Below are 26,703 nucleotides of genomic sequence, written 5' to 3' on the forward strand. Positions count from 1 at the left end.
TTTGTTACTCATTTCATGGAAAAACTGTGCCTGCATGCATCAGATCCCACTCCACCAGAGCCACAGCTACCCCTGCAGCCTTCCTCAGGGGGGGTCCCTACCAAGGACAGAAGCAGCAAGTTGAAGAATGGTCTGGATGCAGACTAGGGAATGGTGCACTTCTGCTTCAGCAGATGATAATCCTTTGAGAACATTGATATTAATATATGATTGCTAGTTAAGAGTAAAGTTTATGGCTGTCTCAAGTAAGAACTTAACTCCAAGAAGATGCATCTTCCCTCCATTTCCTTTGCCCTGTGATGTATGCCAGTTTATTACTATGATTAACTGAAGAACCCTGTTGCCCTCCTATTGGCTCATGTTCCAGCCTGTCAACTACATTGAGTAGTTGAAGTAGGCCAGATGTTTCTTCCACTTACTTTTTAAATGATTTTTATGACAATGGTTTATATTATGTTTTTCTCACAAGCAATAAAGACATTGCCATTGTGGGCCTTGGCTTGTGATTTAGCAGTCACGTAAGCAGTTTGATGGTTTAGCTGCTGAAGGAAATGAGTATGCGAAGTGTTTTTGTAAGTAACAGGATCAACACTTGAAGTATGTGAGCAGCAAAAAAAATGTATGCATGTACTCCTGGTGAATAATGTGGCATCATGATGAATATCAATGGCAGGTGTGAATATTCCTTAATGCTTCATCAATGAGTATCAAAAGTGAAAGAAGGATACCCAGCTGTGGGCTTAGTGAGGATGATCTCTGATTTCAGATCAGAGAAAACTCCAAATTCCACATCTCCTATCCTTCTACACACAAAGAATTCAAAATCAAGCCTACCCCTACTGGAACTTGAACCCCGTTATTCTGTAGTGGTGAAATATAAATAACTGTGGTGCAGTTAAGCTGCTTGAGCTTAAAGTGTGCAGTCAGCTTGGGAAGAAAGTAAGAAAAGTCATGAGTTGTTGGGATAAATGTAGTTGGGTATCCTCAGCAAAAAACTGTTAATTTTTGAGGTCACATATGAAGTATTTCATGCAGTTTTACAGATCTCATCTTTGAAGGGATGTACAAGTGCAAAAGATTGGCCAGAGGAAGACTACCAAAAAAGTGCTAGGCTTAATCCAGATAATGCTAAAGGTGTTTAATGTGCATACCTGTGAGGAAAAGAGGGGAGATGGACAATAGTATAAGATTTAATCTGACTCACGAAAATTAAGGTTTAAGAGAGAGAGAAGCAAACTTCAGACAAGAATATGCCATACATTAGATCAATGTATGAAGTCTGAGGAAGGTTTTTTTTTTTTTTTTTTTTTTTTTTTAGTAGCAGCTAAACAGATCAAGAAAGCAGAACTGTGAGCTATATAAGAGGAGATATCAAGTCAGACTGTCGGGTCTTTAATGTAGTCATATTTTAACATCAGGTGGTCTGTAACCTGATGCAGAAGAATTCTTTACAGCTCAACAAATGCCAAATCCTTACTGCACAAAGGCATTTTATAGGTTTCTGAGAATGATAATTTATCTTGCAAAACAGTTTCCTGATATGTGTCAGATAACTGTCAGTAAGAAAGGTCTTTAAACAAGTTGTAGATTAGGATTGGCGTTAACAAGAAATTGGTTTTGTAATGCTGAAGACACTAGAAACTGATGTGCCAGCTTTAAAGTTGTGTGATGTGAAGAAGCCCAGTTGTGTTGCTAGTTGATCTGTTAGCACAGAGGATTAAGACTGAGCTGCTAACAAGCTGCTCCCTTTAGTCAAGGGTAGAGAGCTTGATTTCTTCAACTTCCATTTAACTCCTGTGCAACTCTGAGCAAGATGCCCATGTAAAGGTTGTGTCCAGTGAGTTTACCCAATGAATACATATAGAAACATATAAAATAAAAAAATATATCCCAGTCAGAGTAGTTTATGAGCTGATCATACAGTAGAATACATCAGTTTCCTGTGAGTTTATAGCATTTATAGATTAACAAAAAGAAATATGCCCAAACAGAAAAAAAGTAACTAACTGCACAAACCACAGACACTCTAAAGCAAAACGTACAGAAGTTTATTAAGATAAGCGCTTTAGTCCAAATGTAAACAATGGACTTTATCGGATTAAAACATTTTCCCCTTACATTTTATATTCTGTTAAACAGTGCCATCTAGTGGATGACTTGCTAAAAAAAGGCAAATAAGCGTATGTAATAAAACAGAAAAACTTCAAAAAAACATTCCATAGTCCAGTTGTCAATAAAAACAATGCATAATTTGATTAAAGATAAAACATTTGATGCTAGACCTAATATTCATCAATAAACTAGCTATGGAAATTTTGTCAATCCCTGGGGGGGGGTCTGTAGCGTTTGACGAAACTTGAAAATATAATTTACATCTTCCAACGTGGGATTCCCAGTCACCATCCCTGTAAATAGATAGTACCTTTTCCAGTATAAAAAAATGTAAATTTTCTAAAATTCCCACATACTTTGGAATGTTTAAACAATCCGTTGTTGTCCTTTCTCTTGATAGCATAGCAGTGCTGGTAGATTCTGTGCTTTAGGGCATTTGTCATCTAACCACTGTAAAATGCTGAACATGAATTACATTGACCTAAATAAACTAGCCCCATTGTATTACAGTTATACTTCCCATTGGGGCAAATGGTTTTTGGGTAGTTTGCTACAATAATGCTGGAGCCTTCGTAAATAAGCCTACACTGGCTGCAGGCTCCACATTTAACCATACCCTTCACAGCCATGTTATACCCCCATTTCCTAAGGGTTAAGTTTCAAATTTCTTCTTCAAATTAACCCTAGACTTATAAACTATTGTGGGCTTCTTAACCAACTTGTCCACTAGCCCCTGAGCTTTGATAGATCTATCCCAATTGCGTGTTAAAATGTTTTTAACATCTGGTTTCTGCTACTGAAACTGCAACCATAAGCTCTATAATAGTTGTGGATACTAACTTCAATACTAACTATTTGGGAATCCCTGTTCCCTGCTCTTACCTCCAAAAGACCCAAGTACGTGTTTTAAAATGGACTTCCATTGACCCTCTCTTTCTTTAACCACTTTGTTCATCAACTTCTCAGTAAATTCCACTGGATTTTGCCTATCCCTGAACATAGTAACCAAATGTCTTAATGTCATCAAAAAATGTGCAGTCTTCTGACATTAAGCATGATCGTCTAATTAATTGTGTCTTAACCACATTTTTCTTCTGCATAATCAGATGATAACTGTAAAAATGTAGTAAACTGTTGGAATAGGTCTCCTTTCTAAAGATAGTGGAAATGTTAGTGCCAAAAAGTCAGTAGTTAGCTCATTATATTGATCTGTAAGAAAGGTGTAGTGTTGTTCAAATAGTTGCAAAAAGCAATTGCTGAACTGCTGCCAGACCATATAATAAATATGTCATCCAGAAAATGCAAGTAACTGTTGATGAAAACATTGTAAATAGAAATAAAAACAAAATTCCTCTCCTACCTCCACAGTATTATATTGGCAAACACAGGGGCTGCTGATACTCCCATGGTGACCATCCTGATTTGTTTGAAGTATTCCACTTCAAAATGCACACAATTGTTGGTTAAGACTAGTTCCATAGCCTCCACCACAGTTTTGATTGTACATGCTGTTAACTTAGAGCCACAAACTAAGTCTTCTCGAAACCACTCCAATCTTTCATGGTGCAGGATAACCAGGAACAAATCCTTCACATCAACAGTTATGAAAAACGTTTCATTGTTGAATGGTACTTTGCCTAATCTGTCTAAAAAGTGTCAGATGCCCTTGACATATTTTTTATCATCAAAAAAGGATTTCAAAACATGTTTGACAAATTTGGCTAATGGTTTGGTTTTTGAACCTCAATCCACAACAGTAGGTCAGAGTGGTGGATTAATAACAGATCAATAACAGATTTCTGAACTTTTGGTATACCAAAAATGTTTGATATTGCTAATTTGTCCACTGTAAGATATTCAGAACTGGAACCATCTAGATCCCTATTCATAACCAAATCATCCAACCAGTAATTAAAGTCTTATTTTTGCTGTCACTGGAAAAGATTCTCCATCATGCAAGTATTGTAGGATTTTTTTGAGAATATAAGTGGCAGTCCATCACTACTGCTCCCCCACCATTGTCTGGTTGCATGATTCAAATGGACTGACCAGTAGTCTCTAACTTAATTTCCTCCTTGGTCATATTGTAACAACCAACCCCCTCTTGTTTAACATCCACAATTCTTTTTCACAGGCAAATTCAAAGGAGGCAAAGATGGGATTCATAGGAGGAGCAAATACACTAGATCTGTTCAACCTGTGCTCAATTTCTTGGTCAGAGCCATCATCATTGAAAAATGATGCCATATTTAATTTGTTAGTGCATATAGTTTTAAATCCAGAATCCAATCAACCACATTGAATCTCCTAGATGGTACCAACTTAAACCCCTTACGAAATGCTTCACTAAATAAAGGGGTGATACACAAATGGCTGTAGTTAAAAATATTAAAGCCATTGAAACTGTGTACTATACCTTGATTCATGGAGTTGACATTAATTATAGTCTCCGCCATTGCCTCTGGAAACCTCTGTGCCCCCTTTGCAGATTGGGTTTCTACCCCCGGAAGATATTCTCCCAGGGGTGTAGTCCCTATCTATTTGCATCATTCTGTTTTTTGTTCATAATAAATAAATGAATAAATAATCCTCAATGAACAATGAAGGGCCCTTGGCTCATCTAAAAAAAAAAAGTCTCACTTTGTTTTCCTCCTTCGTTGTCGAGTACCTTGTTTAATCCTTCCCCTTGGTTACCAACTGTCTGCCTGCACCTCTTATTAACTCCAGTACAGTAGGGGTAAGCATCATTGATTTCATGCCCTACTCAATCTCATGCTAACTTTTTTTCTTTCCGTGACTTGATCAAAGCACATTCTTTATCTGTATTCTCCAAAATGTTCACATATTGATCCTTCATCTTACTGAAAAGTAAATCTTTGGTGATGTCCTCCTGTAAAACCCTAATTTCATTTTCTACTTTATTTAATTCCTATTCATTGTTCTTGCATAATATCTCCATATATTCCAAACCAATTTGGTTAAAAAAAAAAAAAAAAAAAAACTGCTAGTAACTCGGTGTGCAAACTAGATCCCTCCTGTAACCCATTTCGGAATTTCCACAGCTGCAAGCCCATAGAACCCTCTTCAGTGCAGCACTATCCTTAAAAATACATTATCCAATTGTAACCTCCTGAACTTGGATAACTGCTTTTCAAAACGGTTCATTTCCCCCTCAACGGATCTTCTTTGTCAGAGGCAGCAAAATGTAGTGGTTGATTTAGCCATGTAGTAAAAGAAAAATTGTTGTTGCTGGTTTGACCTTTGTCTAGCTCCTTGCGCAACAAACCTAGTATCCGTGACATTTACATGGCTTAAATTGTTATTATTGTCACTGTTTGGAAACTGAACCTTACATTCCTGAGCCTTTCGTAGGGTAAGTTGTGGGCTTAAAACAACAGTGCATGTTCCTTTCTTGTTGAAACACAAATAAACCTACACTGGCTACAGGTTCCACATTTAAACATACCCTTCACAGCTATGTTGTACCCTCATTTCTTAAGGGGTGTAGTTTTGAATCTTTTGTAGGATTTAAAGTTTTGTCTTGATGGCGGTATTTAACAGGATGTAAAATGTAAGGGGAGAATTATTTTATTTTTATCTGATGAAGTCAATTGTTTACATTTGGATGAAAGCGCTTGTCTTTATCAACTTCCATACTGTTTGCTTTAGAGTGTCTGCAGTTGTGCAGTTTGAGACTTTATTTTCTGTAGTTCGGATTTGTTTGAAAAAAAGTAACTATTAGCAGTAAGGTGTTCCACAGATATGGCAGAGTTAAAGAAGATTAAACAGTAATGGATCACAGACCCTTGCAAAGCAAAGAAAAAACATCTTGTACAAAGCATCAATAATATTGCAGGAAATTTAACTTAATTTTGCTGAAGTGTGACCTGACAGTGAAGCACAGGACCAAGCAAGAAACTACATAAAACCAAAATGTTGTGTAGAGTGTTTTTAGCAGAGAATCTCAATGAACCAAAAGAAGAGTTGCAGATTCATTGGGCAATTCCATATTTACTGATTTTATAAAAAAAAAAGTAAAAATTTAAGGCATATGCTGACACTGACTTAAAAATGCAGGTATACTCAGTTTGACATCATTCATAGAGTTTTAGGAGCACAGATATCCTCCATTTCAAAGAAGCAGCTAAACCAAAGTTGTCTGTAGCTCCTGGAGAAGATGGAAGGCTGTATAGGAGAAATCGGACATTTGTACAAGACAGATGTGTCTCACTTGAAGACACAGAATGCAAGCCATTCAGAAGTGCCACATCTAGTCCTTTTGAAAGAAAATTGGAGACTTTGAGAATTGTGATAGTTGGGAGTTGCAGAGGACCTCATGTCACACGTCCAAAGGAACTTGTAGTGCAGCAGGAACCATCTTCAAAAGACCAGCTGCCATGCATGTAGTCCTCTCAAATCACTCTAGATGTGGAAACTGTTGAAGAAGCCAAGCATATATATATATATGGGTTATTACAGAATTAAATATATTCTAAGGACTGAAAGTTTCATTAGTGAAAATGTCTTGAATATATACAATGTTTCATTTAATATAAATAACTTATGATTTCTGTAATGCATAATTAAGATTAAAAGGAGTGTTGTTTGGAACACGTCAAAAACTGGCAAAGTCTCCTTACACCTTCGAAATTTAAAGACCCAAACAGTATATTGAAACAACTGCCTCATTCAAAAACCATGTAGTTTAGCTTGGCCAAACCCTGTAGTTTCATATCCACACAGAGAAAACTGTACGCAAAATTAATTAGTTTATTGATTTGGGCATGTAAGATGCCACAATCTGTACCTTTTCTGCTAGATCCATAATTGGTAAGGAAATGCTTTTTCCTCACTCAGAATATGGCCTTCTCTTAATCATTGCTCTTCCAATAGAAATGCAAATGCTGTACTGTCTGTAGATTTATTAGCAGCTCATGTAGGCAGGAACATCACTTTCATACAGTTACCAAAGCTAATTGGATACTCATAAAACAAAATGACTTTTTGTTCAGTAACTATTTAAGTAAGTATAAGAAAAATAATCCCCAGTAGCTGCTAAACTGTCTACAAATATTCCCCTTTACAGCCTTGGATCCCAAAAACTTGAGTCCAATTTTGCAAGCCCCTGTAACAGATACTGTGCACAAACCACAGCTTCTCAATTGTAGCACCAAAACTCTGGGAATTGCTTCCCCCAACTTATACATGTAATGTCTCAGACCATGTTTGTAATCCAGTCCAAGATGCATCTTGTAAAATAAGACCAGCGTAAATGCTTGCCTAAGGTCACATTACCTAACTTAATCTAGATTCACTAAGGTGATGCCTTCCATTTTATTGCATGACATGGATTTCATACGACTCTGTAAGGCACTCCCCCAACTCACTTTCCCCACCTGCTTTTTTATCTCTTCCCCCATGCTTTCCGAGTATTGTATGTCTTCTCTAGCCCTTTGCTGATCTCTGCTGTTTTATGGAATTACATATAGTTTTTATATAAATGAACAGATTTTGTCAGTGTAAATTCTGAAAGCTGCCAGCAAAGCTCCTTAATATCTAAAAATGTATTTCATTTTCCACAAGGACAAGAAAAGAAAACTTTTTGAACGCTTTGCAAATCATGGAATGTCTGCAGAGAGTGTATTTTTCTTGGTCCGGACTGGATAGGGGGTTCATATATCCTTTGTCCTAATTTCTGTGAAGTCTTTCCCATGTGAAAAGCTTAAAAATTATCACAGATAGCTACATACTCAATAGATGGAGTTTCAATCATGTTTGTTTTTTGGAATCCGTTGTACTATTAAGTGGTGTCAGAATAAGTTAGGGACTGCCTGCCATATATTTACCAAGGGAACCATTCCTAAGGCCTTTGACAAGTGTCCTATAAAATGTCTGAGTACCTTCAAAGATGGACAAACGAAGATCGTTGTTCCTTTTATAAACGGTTCTCAGCATTGGAAATGTCTTTTTAAAGAAGTCACAATTTCCCTGTAGAATTTTTCAGTTGTTGAAAGTAATATATTTGATACTGTAACTACCTATAGAGTATACTAATTCAATAACTGCATTGAATCTATTGGTTCATTTTTGGAAATGTTTTAGAAAACTACAGTTCTGCCCTAACAATAAGTAAATGGTAGTTCCACTGACCTTAACTTTATTCTATATTCTTTGGATAGTATTTGACTTTTATTCCATGTATAAAAATATTGGGTATAAAATGTTCAGTTCAGTATTGTAAAATTTCACCTTTGGATGTTAAACAGGAAACCTTTATCGCTTATTCTATAGTCACGTTTTCTTTGGTGAATGTAGGATGGCTGCTCCTAGTGTTTAAATATGTTACAGTACATGAACTTTCTGTAAATCTTAGAACTGAAGCTGCCACTGTGGGAATTGCCTTTAGTCAGTGCAAATATTGGACCACCAGACAACTAAACTGAGAAATGTGGTGGAATTAATTGATTAACAAATTCCTTAATGCTTACCTCATCCCCATGCCCCAGGAAAAGTAAATTGTTTATGTATGGCACATGCATTTGAATGTGCTTCCAAAAATTAGATTTTTGAATAAAGTTTTATTACCAATTGTTAAGAATGTTGTTGTTTGTCTTTCGGCTTTTCCCAGTTAGGGGTCACCACAGCGGAACTCCGGTCCGCTAATGATTGGCAATTTTTTTTTTTATGGTGTTGAGTTGCCAGCCCAACCCCCAACCTTCAATGAAGGTGTTTAAGAGTAAAGTTAGCAAACTTTAATGCCACTGTGGCCACCATAGCAACCCCTGTAAGCTGTTGTTTAACACTGCATTAATGATTAATTCTACACAGGTGTTCCCTAACCATGTTTATCTCTTGCTGAGAGAATAACAGTATATAAATCCTTAATATCCATCATTAGTAAGTACATATTATCTTCAAAAGAGACTTCCCTCAACAATTCTACTGGATCCAGGAGTCTCTTAAAAAGGATATGCACAAAGAGACATAATTGTTTAATAGTATGCCAGTGTAAATGGCTAATGGTTGTGTCTTAGCCTTAACTGAATGATGGGCCTAAAGAGCAGATGAGTGGTCGACATACTTGTCAGCTGTCCAAATTTTTGCAGATTGTCCAGATTTTTGCCTCATATGCTGTTTTCTGGATTTTTGTGGTGAATCAGTGAAGATTTAATTCACTAAATAATGACAGACATTTGGGTTTCAGACTTCATATCCTTCAGAAAGTGCATGGTAACACAATAACTTGTATTTTAACAACATTCTAAGTTTATAAAAGCAGTATATATAATTTGCCCCCCCATTATTTTTGGCTTTATCCGGATTTTTTGTTCTAAGAGGTTGAGAGCTGTGGTGGTAGATTGTCTCTTTGACACACTGATGTCCCTCTTATCAGGCTGGGCAAGAAGAAGGTTACAGTTAGTTGCCTGTCAGGGGCCAGGATTTGCAAGATTGCTCAAACACTTGGGTCACTTACCCCCAAGTACCAGTGTATGACTCAGTTGTAATCCATGGGGGCGTAAATGACCTGAGATGTACCACCTTTATCTGTCTCAAGAGACACATGATTGAGCACTCAGAATGTGTCATAGGCAGGTATGAGCCAAGCATTGATCAGCATTCTGCAGTCTCCGAGGATAATGCCAGAATACCAGCAGAAAATGATTGACTTTAACAGTTGGCTTAGCTACTTGTATCATTCCAAAGGGGTCCAGTACTTGTCAGCCGGGGAGGACATGGTTGACTGGCCATGCTACATTGCCAGGGATGGTCTTCACCTATCAGATATTGGCCAAAACATTATCTACCCCTGTAGTGCCTTTTTTAGACATTGCAAACAGACAAACCTTCCAATATAACAAAAGCTACTCAGGGCAAGCTAAAGGTGTTACTGTTCAATGCTAGGCATAGCAACAAGAAACTGCACTCCCTGGAAGCTCTTTGTACCCTGGAGAATGCTGACATTTGTGCAATTACTGAAACATGGTTCAAAGCCACAGAAAGCACTCCAGTAGTGCATGACTATAATACCTTTTATACATTTGGATCACCCACTGAACATGAAAGAGCAAAAGGCGGAGGTGTATGTAGCTACATAAAAGATAAGCACATCTCAAGGCTGGGCAAGTAATATGATATGCTTGAGCTACTCCATGTCCATTTAACTATGGGAAAAATCCATTACCATATTCTTGCTTGCTGCAGGGCCCCACCATGAACCAGGAAACCCATACATCATGCCAGAAGTTACTAGAATCACTCACAATCCAGCCCAATACCATACTAATGGGTAACTTTAATTACCTCTCCATTAATTTGGAGGCATACACAACCACTAGCATGGAGGCCTAAAGATTTCTTGACTTTGTAAATTCAGTTACCCTGGATCAGCCAGTCTGCACTCCCACTAGGGAAACAAATATCCTAGATGTGGTACTCACAAATATGTGAGAGTGTTGCACCACCCCTAGTGTGTTGTCCTCACTAGTAAGATCAGATCACAAAGCAGTCTCCCTTGAAATAAAGGTAAAACTAGTCCCCCCCCCCACCTAAACCCAAAAATTTAAAGAACTTCTCTAAGGTAAATTACCCCTGTTAAGGGACGGCATAGTAAGTTATCAAGCTCCCCCAAATCTAGAAAATACAGAAACCTGTTCAGAGGTGTACACAAAATCCCTGTACGATCATATAAACAGCTGCATAGAAACGGCAATGCCAGACCAAAATAAACCCGGGTCAAACCACAAAAACAAGCCACCCTGGTGGACCCTCTGGTATTAGTAAGTTGCACAACAAAAGAAAGGAAATCCTGTCAAGAAGTAAGGGGTAACATGTACAACAGAACAAAAAGTCCCTCATTAGTCTAAACAAGTGAATCAGGGAATTAGTCAAGTCTCTTAAAGCAGACTTTGATGTAAAAGTAGCCTCCAAAGCTAAGGATAACCATAAGGCATTTTTGAGTTATATCTGCAGTCTTAAGAGCAACACCTGACAATGTTTGAGAATTAGTTGTAGTTGGCATCACCTGTACCCAGCTGGAAGATGTGGCAAATCTGCTGCCTGACAAATTCAACTCAAATTTCACCTCCCCATCACTCTCAGTTCTCCCGCAAGAAGTACCTTACACCACTCCACTGCCACTTACGACAAACAGCAGGTTGTCACTGCGCTCTCTAAAGCTAAAAACATGGCTTCACTGGGGTCTGATGATATACCAGGTTGCCTGTTAAACAGTTTAAATCAGGACTTATTAGGCCCATTAAGATTTCTATTTAACCACAGCCTCTGGACTGGCTTTGTCCTGATGAGGACAGCAGCAGTCATCCCTCTGCATAGAGAGAGATCATCTACTGACCCGGGAAATTGCAGACCCATAAGTTTGACTAGTCTATCTTATGTTCATGCCATGGAAAGAATAGTCACAAACCTGATGAATAATGGCATAGGAAACTTCCAAACACTGGACCTGACTCAATTTGGCTTTGTCAAGGGCAGGTCACACCTACTGAATCTGGTGGATTTCATTTGAGAAAGTCATTAAGACCTAGGATGAGGGTAAAACAGTACATACCATCTACCATGACTTGGCTAAGGCATTCAACACAATTCCCCTTTTAGGTATTATAAATAACCTCGCAAAGCTGGGCATAAATCCCTATGTCACCAGATGGATAGCATTTTGGCTTACAGACAATACGTGGTTAAAGTGGCTGAATCCAGATCCAACAAGAGGCCAGTTACTAGAGGTGTGCCGCAGAGCTCAGTTCTGAGACCACTCCTGTTTGGAATATACATCTCTGAAGTCAAGTTTAATGTGGAAGGCCCCTGGAAGACGAAGTTCTCCCAGTGATGCAGATATCCTTCAGGAGTATCCAGATCACACAAACGATAGGTGCCAGAACCATGGCCTAAAACTAAATGTGAAAAAATGCATCATCATACCATTTGGGAAGTCAAATACCCCTGCAAATTGCAACATCAATAGCACACCTCTAAGAGTAGACACAGAGGTGAGAGATCTAGGTACACAGATAGTAGCCTCAACCTTGACCACCATGTGTCCACAGTGATGAGAAAGTCCTACGCAGTACAACTTATAAGTAAAGGTATGGCGTCCAGATGTAGGGAAATTGTACTCCCACTGTACTCATCCCTCTTTAGATCAATAATTGACTAGGTACTTACAGCAGCTGGAGCAGCCTCAGAGATTTCTCACAAAGAAAATACAGGGTGTAAACAACATGTCCTATATGGATAGACTAAAAGTTCTATCTCTTTACTCTGTCCCTTACCAACTATTAAGGGGTGACCTATGCCTGACCTACAAGGCACTTACAAATCCAGCCCTAATGGAGCTGCTTACACATATGCAAGTCAAACAGCAAGAAGGTCACCGAATCTAGGGATCTAAACTTTGCCAGCTACTCAAACAAAACATGCTGGATAGACAGATCCCTCAGAGATTGCCCCTTCTTTGGAACAGGCTTCCTATTCACATTAAGCAGAGTTCTTCCCTGACCCTCTTCAAACGCAGTTTAGATCAGTGGATGGGGAATCGCAAATTCACACCTGGGGTAGTGCCTGTGTCCCTTCTGGGCAGGGGCAATCTGTAAGATACTCAACTGAATGCATAGACACAAATCCATGCCATACACTTGCCCTTAGGGGCCATATATTTGGCAAAGTTAGGTTATATTGGCTAGGCTTGTAAGGGTTATTAAGCCATTAGCCTAGTAATATCCTATGAATCTATTAACCTGTTGCATACTTTATTACCTCATTACCACAATCAATAGAACATGCTGGAGGAACAGGTTCATAACCCAGAGACTGCCCATGCTATGGAATAGATTTCCCATGCATGTCAAACAGAGCACCTCACTGGCCCTCTTCAAGAGAAATCTTGATGAGTGGATGGGAAATAGAAAATTCATCCTGGAGATTACTCTAGTGGCTGTACTCGACAGAGGCACTGGGAACTAAGGTCGGGTGGCACGATGCCAGGGTAATCCTGTGGGCTAGGCTTGTAAAGGCTCCAGGGCCATTAGCCTGTGAACACCTATGAACCTATGGGTGATGAATAAAATGGGTACTCCTGGTGTGTTAACAAGCAAAAAATGTTGTGTGTCCAAAGAAATTTTTTCTGTATGTAACAAGTCAAACAACTCAGCATCAGTAAACCTATACCCCCGTTGTTGTCAAATATCATTTCCTTGTATGCTTTTACATATCCAAGTAAACTTTATTGTTCAAATACTGGGAAGTGTCTATGACAACTCTACCACCTTTATCAAATTTCATTTCATTTCCTAGTAAATCTACCATTTCCTGTATAGTAACTTTAAAAAACGTACTTCTGATAGGGCCTCTTTAACAGTGCCTTATGTCTGCTTCACAAGCCCACTCAGAAGCTTATGTAGTATGTTGCAAAGGTGGGTTAAAAGTTGTGGTATGGTATAAGCCTAAGGTTAACTCAAATCTGACTTGTCACATAGGCTGATTTGTTTTATATCATAGTGATTGTTCTCAGTAAGGGCAGAGGAAGTGTGCTTCCAGCTGGAGCTGTTGCTGAAAGGTGGAAGGACCATTTTGAAGACTTTCTGAATCTGATGAGCTTTCCCTTCTCTGAGCAGGCAGGGAAAGAAGCAGATGGTGGAGTACTGTATCAGTAGGTCATATGATTTTAGCAGTAAAGCAGTTCTGTTGTGGTAAGGCTGCAGGAAAGGGTAAGATGCATCAGAAATTCTGAAAATGATGGTGATGAGGCATTGTGGAAACGCTCCTTTTCAGTGTTGAATGGAGGGCTGAGACAGTACCTTTGAATTGGCAGACTGGATTAGTAGCCTCCATTTACAGTAGGGGGACAGGAAATTGTGCTCCACTCATGAAGAGATCACACATTGCAACCACCAGAGAAGTACATGCATGGGTGTCTTGAAAGAAGAATTCATCCAGTAGTCAGGCCTGCACTTGTAGTGGAGCAATGTCAATAGAGCAGTGCATTAGCTCTTTGTCCCTGTGTAGGTATTGCAGGGGTGGGTCGTGGAAGTTTGCAAGTACTGTATAAATGTTTTGTGGTATTGGAAAAGGCATATAACTGTGTACTCTGCAGTGTCATGTGGAAAGTACCACAACAGTATGGGGTCCCAAAGTTAGTGCTCTATGCCGTTCTATCAGTGTACTCAATGAGTAAGAGTTGTGCCTACTTTGTAGGCATGAATTCAGGTGCATTTGGGGGTGTAGAACTCTGCCAAATATCTGTTTCTGTATTCCTGCCTATTTCTTATTTTCTTTGACAGGGCTATCGAGGTGCAGCTAAATTCTAGAGAGCATCTACATTGTCGTTGTAGGTGTGCCATCTTTCTTGTTTACAGGTGATATCCTGTTCTCCTCAAATGATTAATCTCTAGTTGAGGGGATACTGCTTATTCAGGTGGAGAAGTTTAACTATCTTATGGTGGTGGCCATGAGTGAAGGCAGAAAGAATTTGGAGATTGACTTTTGGGCACTTGCAGTCGTGGCAGTACTTGAAGTGTGAACTTAATCGTAATCTGAAGCTTGCAGTTCACCAACCATCTGTGTCCCCCTCCTCACCGGTGTCATGAGCTGTGGGTAGTGAACAACAGGATAAGATCAGACATACCTGAGACAGGTGAAGAAAAGGTTGGGGAAAGATGGAGATGGAGGGGGAGTTAGAATGTTAAATGAATTGAAAAAGGAAAGACTAGCTTAGCTTATTGTTTTCTACTGCTGGCAAACAAATGTAATATAAAACGAGCTGCCGAAATGAGGTTCTTTGCATGGTAGCTGGGTTTTACTGTCTCTACAATAGAGTTAGTGACTTGGCGGTTGGGGAGGGTTTCTCAGAGTGCAGCCATGCTTCTGTATGTTGAGAAAATGGCCCTCTGGTGGTCTCCCATAGGAGGTACATCAGGCACAGCCCACTGAAAAGTGGGTTTCTTGACAAATCCAGGACATTTTGAAGGAAATGTATCTTTCAGTTCACCTGGAAATGCTTGGATATTTCACAGAATATGATAGAAACTGTTAAGGGATAGGAAAGTCTCGTCTGTCCTGCTCAGCCTGCTGCAACAGTGAATATTACCAAAATAAATGGTTTAGTAAGTAGGTAAAAAAGGGGAAGGGGGTTATGTATGAGGTGGATAGTTTTGAAGATTAGAGAGCCACAGTTGCATGTCACAGAGCACTTCCATTGTCAGCTCTAAAAAGGAGAAAAAGCATTAGGAAGAGGGAAGAAATGAAAAAAAAGCCTGGTGGGGTGGCATGCAGTGAGCTTCGTGGCAGAGCGTTCATTTCTTCTGCCTAAAACTCTGCCTTCCTCAGTGAGTTTTACCATTTTTCAATATAGCCAAGTTTCCATGTAAGCTGAGAATCTTTGTCATCATTTACTTGAAGGAGCTGAGAAGATCAAATATGCTTATTTACACTATTCTTTACAGCACACATTACATTTTTCTGATATTGATCATTTCTGCTTGAGCAGCGGAACCAGGCAGGCGTGTTCTCTTTCTCCTTTATTTGCATTGTATTTGGAACCATTGGTAAAGAAAATAAGGGGCTCAGAAATTCAAGGATATAATTGGTGTGGTAATCAAGAAAAGCTGTATGTAATTGCAGATATTTTATTTAGTTGATTTATTTATTTATTGCATTTGTTTACCGGGAAGTCCACTAAGCTTGGAATGAGCCCATTTTCAGTGGAGGCCCGAGGTGAAAAGCTCCACATAGTTACATACAAAGAGAAAAAAATACATATGTTACATATAAAGTAAAATATAATCACGTAAACAGAGAAAAATAATACAGAACAGTTACACTGTATGAAATAGGAATAGAAGTAACAGTAAAAAAATACAATCATTGATATTTAGAAGCATTAAATGGCATACATGGACAACACAGTGGTGCAGCGGTAGTGTTATTGCCTCACAGCAAGAGGTTCTCTGGTTCAATTATCGGCTGGGATGCCTTCTGTGTGGAGTCTGCATGTCCTCCCTGTGTTCATGTGGGTTTCCTCTGGGTACTCCGATTTCCTCCCACGTTACAAAGACATGCATCTGGAGCATTTCTCCCCAGGCCTCCACTGAAAATTGGCTCGTTCCAAGTCTGACTTTCCCAGTTAACAAATGTAAAATAATAAAATAAATATATTTCAGTGACATGACTAAATGATATTTACAATGGTACACAGAGTGTATTCAAGTAGCACATGAAAGTAAAATATCTGCAGGTGTATGGCTGTGAGGTGATTAGATACAGTGTAGAAGGGCAGATGGTGGAAAGGATAGGATAAAATGACAGAGAAGCAGTAAGTAGGTAGGGTGAAGGAAGTGTTGTAATAGAGGTATAGAACTGGAAGGAGATGTCAGGAGTTGGGGTTGAGTGTTGGGGAGCATAACCATTGTAAGGAGAGGTGCAGCTTGAGGGATTTTTTTAAAGGAGGCTGGGTTGCTGAGTGTTCTGAGTGATGGGGGAAGCTTATTCCATGCCTTGGAGACATTATGGGAATACAGCATTTGACCGACTGAGAGCTTGGGTTTCATGCATAGTAACATTTTCTTTTCAGACCTAAGGTGCAGTTTTGGATGGTACATGTTCAGTATGGAACTGAGGGAAGGGCAGGTTTCTGGGTGGTAGATGAGCTTGCGGGTTGTAGTTAATTGTAAGAATGTAAAGTAGTGTGGGGATTTTAGCCAATTTAGGTGATGCAGAGAGGAACAGTGGTGGGTAGAGTATTTAACATTTGTGGCAAATTTGGCGACTTTGTTATAGCAAGAGTCTAGTTTTGTTCTCAAGGAGGACTGTAGATTGGTGAGGATAGGAGCACCATAAAGAAGTGTTGGAAGCAGGAAGGATGAGGCCAATCCTTTTTTGTGGTAAGACTACGAAAGTAGTTGTACCTGTACAGGGCACCTAGTTTTTGATGGTTTTTTTGATGTTGTAGATGTGAAGGTCAAACATTAGTTTGTCATCAGTGATAACACCTAGTAGTTTGGTGCTGGAGACGACTTCAATGATGGTGTTATTTTGGGACTAAATGGTGAATAGTGACTTGTTGACAGAGCTGGATTTAGTGGGGGTAAATATTAAAAGTTTTGTTTTATTGGGATTGAGAGTGAGGTGGTTCTGGGATATCCAGGTTTCGGTGGAAGTAAATGCTTCTTGGGTGAGATGCTGTAGATTGGAGGCAGATTTAGCAGAGCAGATGAAAGTTGAGTCATCTGCATATTGGATGACCGTACTGTGGATGAGAGAGGAATTAAAGTTATTGTCAAATATGCTGAATGAGTGAACCCAGTATCGAACTTTAGGGAACACCTGTCTTTGTAGTTATGAAAGGGGAGGAAGAGTGTTGCCATTTAGTAGAGTGCTGCCTGTTACTGAAATAGTTAGTAAACCATTGTATAGTAGGGGCTGATAGGCCAAGATTAGTGAGTTTGGTAAGCAGGAGAGAGTGAGATATATTGTCGAATGCCTTTGGTAGATTTGGGAATAATTTGGAGACTAAGGAACCAGCATCTCAAGCTCTCTTTACTGTATCAAGGAAGGAAATTAGGGTGGTGTTAGTACTATGTCCGGGTCTGAAGCTGAGTTGAGTGGGAGAGAGGATTTGGTGTTGTATCAAGTGACTGAGGAGCTGAGTGTGGATACATTTCTCTAGACTTTTGGAGATTGGGGAGAAAATAGCAATGGGACGGACGTTTAAGATGTCATAGTTATTACCGCTTTTGTGTAGAGAAGGATAAATGCATTTTTCCAGATATCGGGTATGCAAGATTCCTGAATGGATCTGCTTAGGAAGATACTAATGGGATATGCAATGGAGAAGGCTGAGAGTTGTAGGTATTGTGCAGATAAGTTATCAGGGGCATTGGTACAGGGTTTGAGTTTGTAAAGAAGTTTTTTGATAGTGGAGGTGGGAATGGGTGTTGATGTGAAAGAAGGTAGTGGATTAGTAGGGGAGGGCAGGGGTGTGTAGTACCTGGTGAGTCAGCTTTAATAGGTGGGAAGGTGGTAGTAAGTTTGTTTATGGTGTCGATAAAGTAAGTGTTGGAGGCTATTTCAGAGGGTGTTTTTTTTTTCTGGGTTTGGACATGGGTTGCTGTTAGTTCTAGGGTGGAGTAGGGAGTTGATTGCTCCCCAAACATTTTTGGGATTTAGTTTGGTGTTCTTGGATAGCCTGGAAGTATTCTTTTTTGTTTTTGATGACTGGATGTTTAGCCTGATTGCGAAGTTGTTTATATTGATTGAGGCTAGATAATAATTTGCTCTTTTGCCAAGCTTTCCAGGCTTTGTCCCTAGAGGACATTACTTGCTTTGTGGACCTTGTGAGCCAAGTTGCATGTTTTGACTTTATCCTTTTTAACCAGAGTGGGGCAAGACTGTTTAGGATACCAAGAAATGTAGAATTAAAGAAGTGTACAACTTGGTTGAGTGGGATAAATTTTAGTGGGCTTCAGTTAGTTTTTTGTAGGATATCATTGAAGGTGTTTGGGGAAAAATGGGATAGATCTCTGCTGTATCTATATTGGTGTAGGTTTGGTGTGGAGGTGGGCTTATGTTTTATGAATGCTGGAGAGTGATCACTGATACTATTTGGGAGAGTTCCTGAGGTAATTTTTTCTGGGTCAGAGACCAAAATCCAGTCCAAGGTTAGAGCCTTTCCTTTCCTTGGTATTGGGTCTAGTAATATCAGAGATTAGCTGAGTATAGATGTGAAGGTTAATATCAGTAGAGGGGTGTTTATTGGATATATATAGCCAGTTAATATTGATGTCACCTAGGATGATGGTTTCATTTTTTATGTTGGTTGTTGTCCAGGTAAGAATTTCTTCAAGAATGGGAATATTATTGCCTGGAGGAATGCATATGACTATTATGTAAAGGATTTTGCAGTTACGTTTTAGGAAGGTTACTAGTAGCTCTGCTGTGGAGACGTGGGGAATTGGCTTGGAATATGGGATTACTGTAAAGGAGATAGGTAGTACTAATGTGATGCCGCCATTTTTTATGTAGTCTATTAGTTCTAAGGCAAGAGTAGTTCGAGGGTAGAAATTCAGAATCTGATGGATGGTTTTAGTCAGGTTTCAGTGATGGCAGTAAAGTCTGGTTTATGTTGATTTAGCCATGTGTGTAGTTGAGTAATTTTGTTTCTGATGCTTTGGAGATTAATTGTGGTGAGGTTTAGGGACTCGGTGAGTTGGGAGAGGGAGGAGAAGGGCCAGGTTGGGATGTATGTCCTCACAAAGGACTATTTTCTGAGAACAGGGAAGTAGGTGGGTAGAGGTTTCTTTTTTAGGTATTGGAAGTACTTGAAGTTCTGGTTATAAGGGTGGTCGTGGTTTGTGGAGAGGATGATTGGTTTCTTTAGTAGTGTTGTTTGTACTATAGAGAGTGGAGCAGATGGCAGAGTAGCTGGGGAGGTTGTGTGTATAGATTAATGTAGTAGGGTATGGAATAAGAGGTTTGTAATTTGTGTGAAATAGTTTTAGAAGAAGAGTGAAGAAAATAGTAAGTGTAAAAAGAAAAGTGTTTAGTGCAAGAGACATAGTTGAGTAATATTGAAGTAGAAGAGGTAGTGGTAACAGTTTTGGTTTGTGAGTTAGGTTGCGGGAGGTATAGTAAGATGGACGGAGTGGACAGACAAGGAAGAGACTGGTACTTCTGGGTTATCAGTGAGAGCAGTTGTAAGTGGTGGGAGGTGGGGTTAGAGGAGGAGTGGGAGTGTGGGAGGAGAGAGGTATGGGGAGAGGGGAGGAGAGTGTACTGCTAGTGGAGAGTAGTATGTGGGTATGATGGATTAATGTGATTGGTGGGAGGAGATTGGAGGATGGATAGGTGAGGATGAGAATAGCTGTAAATGTAATTGAAGTGGGGGTGGGTGGGAATGGGGGTAGGGGAGCAGAGTGAGCCTGAACGGAGCGGGTTAGCCCAGCAGGAAGAGGCAGGAGAGCCAAAAGAAACAGTCAGGTACAGGAAGACAGGTAAGTTGTGATATATTGGGCTGGAAGACAATCATGTAAGGGGGATCTTGAGTCAGAGTGAGTACCTTACACTCCCCAGTTGCTAAGTCTGTGATGCTTAAAAATGTGGGGGCTGGGAGAGAGTTCAGTAGGAGTAGTCTGTGCTGGGATATATATATATATATATATATATATATATATATATATATATATATATATATATATATATATATGTTTTAATCCTTACGAGGGGAAATTTTGCAGTGAGGTTTGGCTTTACATAGGCATCTAGTACCATCTAGTGGTTCTTATTGGGAATGGCACCTCACTTAATGAGGAGTTGGGAATTAAAACTGGGAGGCAGAGTGGGAGTAGAGACCACCTCGGAGGATCCGCAAGTGTGGAAGCCACTAATTACACCACAGTTGCATTGCAAACTGAAATAAAATATAGTACAGCATATGTCTGTAGGCTGGCACCACCACTGATGTTTAGGTTGGGAGGCTCTTGCTTGAAGTACGGCCGAGGATTTGCAGCTAGTATTTCAGTAAAATAGAGCCCAAGCAGTAGTTGTTGGATACAGTAGAGATGGGAGGGCAGACTAGGTTAGATGAAGGTTCGTCAAGACTAATGGTTAGGTTGGGAGGCTGTTGCTTGAAGTCCGGCTGTGGGTTTGTGGCTAGTATTGCAGTAAAATATAGCCCAAGCAGTAGTTGATTACAGTAGAGATGGGAGGGCAGACTAGGTTAGATGGAGGTTCGTCAAGACTGATGGTTAGGTTGTGAGGCTCTTGCTTAAAGTCCAGCCGAGGATTTGTGGCTAGTATTGTTAGATGGAGGTTCGTCAAGTGGTAAGCACACTCTGTGGAGGTCCGAGGAGAAATTATTTTATGCCTGATAAAACCAGAAAAGGACATTACAGTGTTGTGGACTATTTTGAGACATTTTCAATTTTTTTCAGGATATAAACTTAATGAAGCTAAATCAAAGGCAGTAGCAGTAAATTATGTACCCATACACAAATTGGTTCATCAATATCCATATTTATGAGGACATGATAAAGTGAAGTATTTAGGAGTATGGATTAAAATGATTCTGGTCTGACAGCTAAGGATATATAGGAAGAGATTAAACAAAAGATAGTACATAAACTGAGAAATTGGAAGCTCTTTTATATGGTTATGAATAGTAAGATACATGGAGTTAAAATGTTTTTAGTCCCTTTAATCGTATACATAAATCAGGCATATTTTTATAAACCAGAGGAGAAGTTGCTGAAGGATTTTATCTGGGAGGGGAAGAGTGCAAGAGTCAAGTGGGATAAGTTGATTCTCCCACTAGAACAAGGCAGATTGGGATTACCCAATTTGAAGGAGAATTTTAGAGCTACACAGTTAAGGCTGTTATACATAGCACAAGCAGAAACCTATAATTCAAAGTGAAAAGTGCTGATGATGAAATGGAGGAAGCTCAAGAAACAAGGAGAGATTGGGATTTTGGCTGCAGACCTTTAAGGAGAGTAACAATCATACAGAATATTATATTCATAAAGTAGGAGAACGTGTTCTAAGACCTAAGCCAACACGGGAATGGAGAAAGGAGATTCTGCCAATAGGGATGACTGCAATTAGGGATACAGAGAGTAGTAAAGGGGGAGGAGGGTGGAATTTATTGGAGAAAATTGGCAAAGGAACCAAAGTATTGGGAGCAAATAACTAGAGAGGGAAAGGTAATAGAATTAGAAGATGCCAAGAATTTATTTGGACTGCGGGTTAAACATTGCCTTCCCTATCAAGGATTGATATCAGAGTATAGCCAAAGAGAAATAAATGGGGGGGGGGGGTCCAAAACGAACAGCCAGCACTGGTAGAGTTTTTAGTACAATCTAGAACAGAATCTTCTGTTTAAAAGGAATAATTAGTAGAGCATATAAAGACATTGCATGATAACTATAAGAATCAATCAGAGGCCAGAAAGGATTGGAAAGAGAGATTGGATAAGCATTTCACAAAGAAATAATGGGGGGTTATACGTTTGTCTCCCAAATATGCAAAAAAACTTAGAAGATTTAGGATTTTTGCTTGGAAATGTTTACATAAATAATATACCCCAAGTAGGTTCTAGAGAATTTTTCCTCCAGTAGACAGCAAATGTTGGAGGTGTGAGGTTGGAGAAAAAAGAGGTAATTGGGAGCATTTTCTGGGAGCATAATGAGTTTAAAGATTCCCTGCAGACATCTCTTTCAGAGATACTTGGTGAGCAATTGGTGTAATGAGGGAAATTATTTTTCTGAGGTATGATACACAATCGGAATTGACTAGACATAGTAAGGTCTTGCTGAGTCTAATTATGGTGGCTGCCGAAAAAGCAATTAATAGAAAATAGAAATCAAAGTCTAAACCAATTGTACTAGAAGCAGTGAATAATAGTAACAAATAAAACAACTGGAATTGGGGTCTTTAGAAAAGGGTAGGTGCAAATTACATAGAAAAAAATTGGAAATGTGGGAACAATACATACTTGGGAGGAATGAGGTTTAAAAGAAGGCATGATGTGAATGAGCTATGTAATGTGTGACAGTTATTGGGTAGATCATAAGTGATATAATGTTTGCAACTAAAATTGCCAGTATGGTTTGTGATGTAAATCTTGCAACGAAGATTGTCAATATGGTTTGTTTTCATTTTTATAAATGTATGCTTGCCTATGTCATAAGTGATAATTTAATAAAGATGTTTGTTTAAAAAATACATTAAACCAACATAAGGCACTTTCACTGAATACTAGTTAACAATGAGCTGCATTTTATTTAGTAGGTAGGGCAATAGACAAGACTGATTGGGCCAAGACTTCTTTAACAGTAGTTTCTTTCATTATTGTAGAGCATCAGCTTTTTAAACTCTTTCCTCAAGCACCCTTTGACCTTAAGGAGGAGGAGGCTTCTGGTTGTTGCGTCATATCAATTTTCTTTGAAGTCTTTTAATGACAGAGACTGAGGTTTCCATCTCATGAAAAGATCAGTTTCTTTTAAAGTTCAAGATGCAAAATAGTTTTTCTCTTCATCTTCTTCCTCTTGATAGAGACCCAGTGTTTTTTTAAAAAAAGATAAGAGTAAGAAGTTGAATATGAAAAAAAAAGAGTCAGAATAGCTCCCAGCCTAGGAAGTCTATGATTTTAAGTGACAGTAGTTAAATGAAAATATTGGCTTTGTATCTTTTCTGCAGTATGCGAACATTTGTTAACAAGTGTGTGATTGTGTATGTTCAGATATGATAATGAAATAAAAGTAGAGTAGTTTCAGGCAACAGTTTTAAGAAGCATTTCATGAGACCATAGACCATAATCTTTCTGTATAATTGGATTATTTTTTTCTTCTCTCTTGTTAATGTGTGTTTCTGCTTGTCACAGCATCTGCCTTTCTGCCTAAAACTGTGTCCTTGGTAAGCATTACCATATTTTTATATCCAAGGTCTGCACTGATATTGAGAACCTTCTTTATCCTTTCTTTGAAGGAGCTGAGAAGGCCAAGGCTGTTTATTTTGACTATTCATGTTATGGCTTTCCTACACTTGATCTGTTACTCGAACATGGATTGCCAACTGTGTCGACAAGTTGCCTTGCCCCTCCCACCCACAGAGTTTCTGTATAAGGACTGTGTAACTTTACTAGAAGAAATTCAAACAGCAACTTACATAAGTTAAGAAACAGTAACATCATTAGAATAAATCATGCATTTCAAACAACATCATGAAATTAACAGTAATGTTAGTGAAATTAATCATGCCTTTCTAATTGTAATGTGCACTTTTATTTCATGAGTTATGTAGTGTATTGTTATTGTTTGATTTTTTTTAGGCTAAGCCTTCTTAGGTACAACAGTAACCTCACAAAAATGAAGGTCGGTATGTTTTCTGCATCTCAACAGTTGAAAGCCAAACTTGAATTCTTCCAGCACAGCATTCAACGTGATCTTGAAAAGTACAGTGACCAGATGTCCTATGGTATATGTGAGTAGAAATGTTGCATTTTCTGCAAAATTCAACAATGGTTTGAATTTATGTTTTTGTATTTATACATATGAGAATGTGTTTACACCTTTTGATTTTTCCCCCCTCACCAGATGTTACTTTCAGCCGCATGGTAATTTGTTAGTAAGCTCTGCCTCCCAGCTCCAGGGTCTGATGTTCCATTTCATCTTCAAGTTACTGTGTGTGTGTCTGTATGTGTGTAGTTTTGCATGTTCTTCCTGTGTCAGCATGGGTTTTCTTAGGTACTAAGATTTCTTCCTCCACCCCCTTATGTATGTATGTATACATGCCACTATTTATCACAAGTTTTGGAGCATATCATATTGAGGGACTGCCACCCCTTTCAGCTCATCACCAAGTATCAGGGTTACTTGTTTTTCTTCTTGAGTAAGTGCAGTCTATCTCCTTTCCTCATCTTCCTCATTTCTTTCCTACAATTTTGTGTAGCAAGATCGTTACCTTGGAATACAGTCCAACAGTCCAGCTTTCAGGACTTGAGTAGCTTTCTGTTTTAATCCTAACTTCCATCCATCTGCAACCTGTTTGTCGTTCTATTCAATACTGCAGTATTTTTACAGATGGGAAGTCCTCCGCCGAAGCGACCTGATGTCCAGCCAGCATACAGCAGCTTTTCGCTACTGGGGCTGCATACAGCAGCTTTAAGCTACTGCAAGGTGCATGGGACGTTGCACGTATGCACTGACAATGGCAGCCATAAAAGGACATCCGCACATACCATTCTTAGAACTTTTCTGCCGCCATTCGGAACTCTTGACTCATATGTCTGTCTGCTGTCTGATTCCGTTGGTTGCTGCCAGCTTTCAGGTAAGTGCCCCTTTGAAGATTTATTTCTTTGTTACTGCCTTTTGTGCTTAATTCATGTCATCCAGGAAGGGTAAGTGTAGGTGTGGAAGGCAGATTCCACATAAAGATAACCACGATCTTTGTCTTTTCTGTTTAGGCCCAATCATGACCTTCGTTGTTGTTCTCTTGTTCCATCTGTCAGGCCCTTGTCCCAAAAACTTTGTGTAGCTGACTTTCAGCTTTAAATAATTATTTAGAGAATCAACGACTTAAACTTCTGTCTAAAGATATTATGGAGGGTTCCATGGGTCCTTCAGCTGAGACACTTTTGAAGAGGAAAGTCAGTAAACCTAGGCCTGAATCCTCTTTGGCTGTGCCTCTTTCCACCGATGTATCGCTTGAGGATAGTGAAGACCCGGTGGTACATTTGAAGGTTGGATCCAGATGTTCTTTTTGTTTCACTGTGGGGTACCTCATTAGAAGTCATTAAGGAATCTGACCTTGGCACATCCTCAGAGGCAGTGCGGACATCCATTTTGGATGGGCAAGGGGAACCTCTGTTCATTGTGCTTGAGGACCCTAGGGACATACCTCTTAATCCAGTCAGAGAACAGATTCCAGAGTCGGCTGCAGAAGTCAGGCCTATGCTGGGTTCTTCCACATCTCAACATGCTGAAATGCATGTTAAGAAAAAACAAGAAAACAGTCTCAATCCCCTTCTCCAAAGTCAGACTTGGATACTTGTTCTCAGGGGCTCATTAAGGTTTTGAAGCCTTCTTCTGCTGTTTCTGTTCCTTCTTACACATTGTCTCCTGTTAAAAGGGTTAGGGAATAGGTGTTATATGATGATGAGGATGATTCTCCTTCTGACAATGATTCCTTGGCATATTCCACTCTTAATTCCCCTTTAGAATATGCCTCTCTAGTGGTGGGGTCCAGGGGGATTCTTCAGTGGAAAAGATTTCTTTTGGGGATCCCGGTAACAAACTGAGAGAATTTTTTAAATGGGACTGCTCACAGATTTCAGATCAGCAAAAAAGGTATTATGACCCTTTACAAATGAAAGTACCTTCTCTTTCCGCTCTGTCTCCTGTTTTGCCAACCTTTTTAGATGGTTTCTCATCCTTTTCTAAGGCTCCTGACTCTCAGGCTCTTGCTCCTAAAAGACAAGACAGGTTCTACAAAGTGCCTGATGATTGCAAATTCTTGTACAAGTGTCCTTCGGCTGATACAACAGTTGTTTCCATTGCTTCAGACAGGTCTTCCAGGTTGTCTCCTTCAAAACTATTGCCTTCTGATAGAATAAAATTTTAGAAAGACTTGGTAAGGAAGTTTATACTTCCTCTACTTTGGCAATCAGAGCTATGAATTACCAAAGTCATATGTCCAGATATTCATTGGCCCTTCTTTCTCAGGGCTCTCGAGTTCTTTTTCAACTTCCAGACGCTGACACTAAAAATCAAGTTATGTCTCTTTTAACAGCTTCTTCTCAAGTGCTTAGACATTCAATTAAGTGCAGTTATGATGCTGTTGAGGCATCTTCCAGAGCAGTTGCATCTGGTTCTGTACTTTGAAGGCACTCTTGGTTGAGGCTTCAACCTTTGCAGACGTAAAAGCAAAATTGCTGGATGCACCTCTAGATAAAGCTGCTGTTTTTGGTTCTGCAGCTGCAGACCTTGCAAGAGAAGGAAAAGAAACTTCAAGACTTGAAGCACCTATTTTTTTGTCTTGTTCCAAAATTTCACAAGAATTTTCCTTCTAAGGCATCCTTTGTTAGAA

The 26,703-nt window shown here is 39.3% G+C and overlaps 1 protein-coding gene across 3 annotated transcripts in view; it reads left to right on the top strand.

The window, feature by feature from the left end:
* The window catches only part of CHUK (component of inhibitor of nuclear factor kappa B kinase complex), a 1,226,492-nt gene that overhangs the window by 638,186 nt on the left and 561,603 nt on the right, over positions 1–26,703 (top strand). For all 3 annotated transcript variants that reach the window (XM_044056797.1, XM_044056796.1, XM_044056798.1), the window contains exon 14: positions 23,948–24,099. In XM_044056797.1, the coding sequence (XP_043912732.1) occupies positions 23,948–24,099 (152 nt within the window). The remainder of the gene's footprint in view (positions 1–23,947; positions 24,100–26,703) is intronic.

This window comes from Protopterus annectens, chromosome 14.part0 (genome assembly GCF_019279795.1).
Source record: "Protopterus annectens isolate FY-2018-M chromosome 14.part0, PAN1.0, whole genome shotgun sequence".
In the NCBI taxonomy this organism is placed as follows: Eukaryota; Metazoa; Chordata; order Ceratodontiformes; family Protopteridae; genus Protopterus; species Protopterus annectens.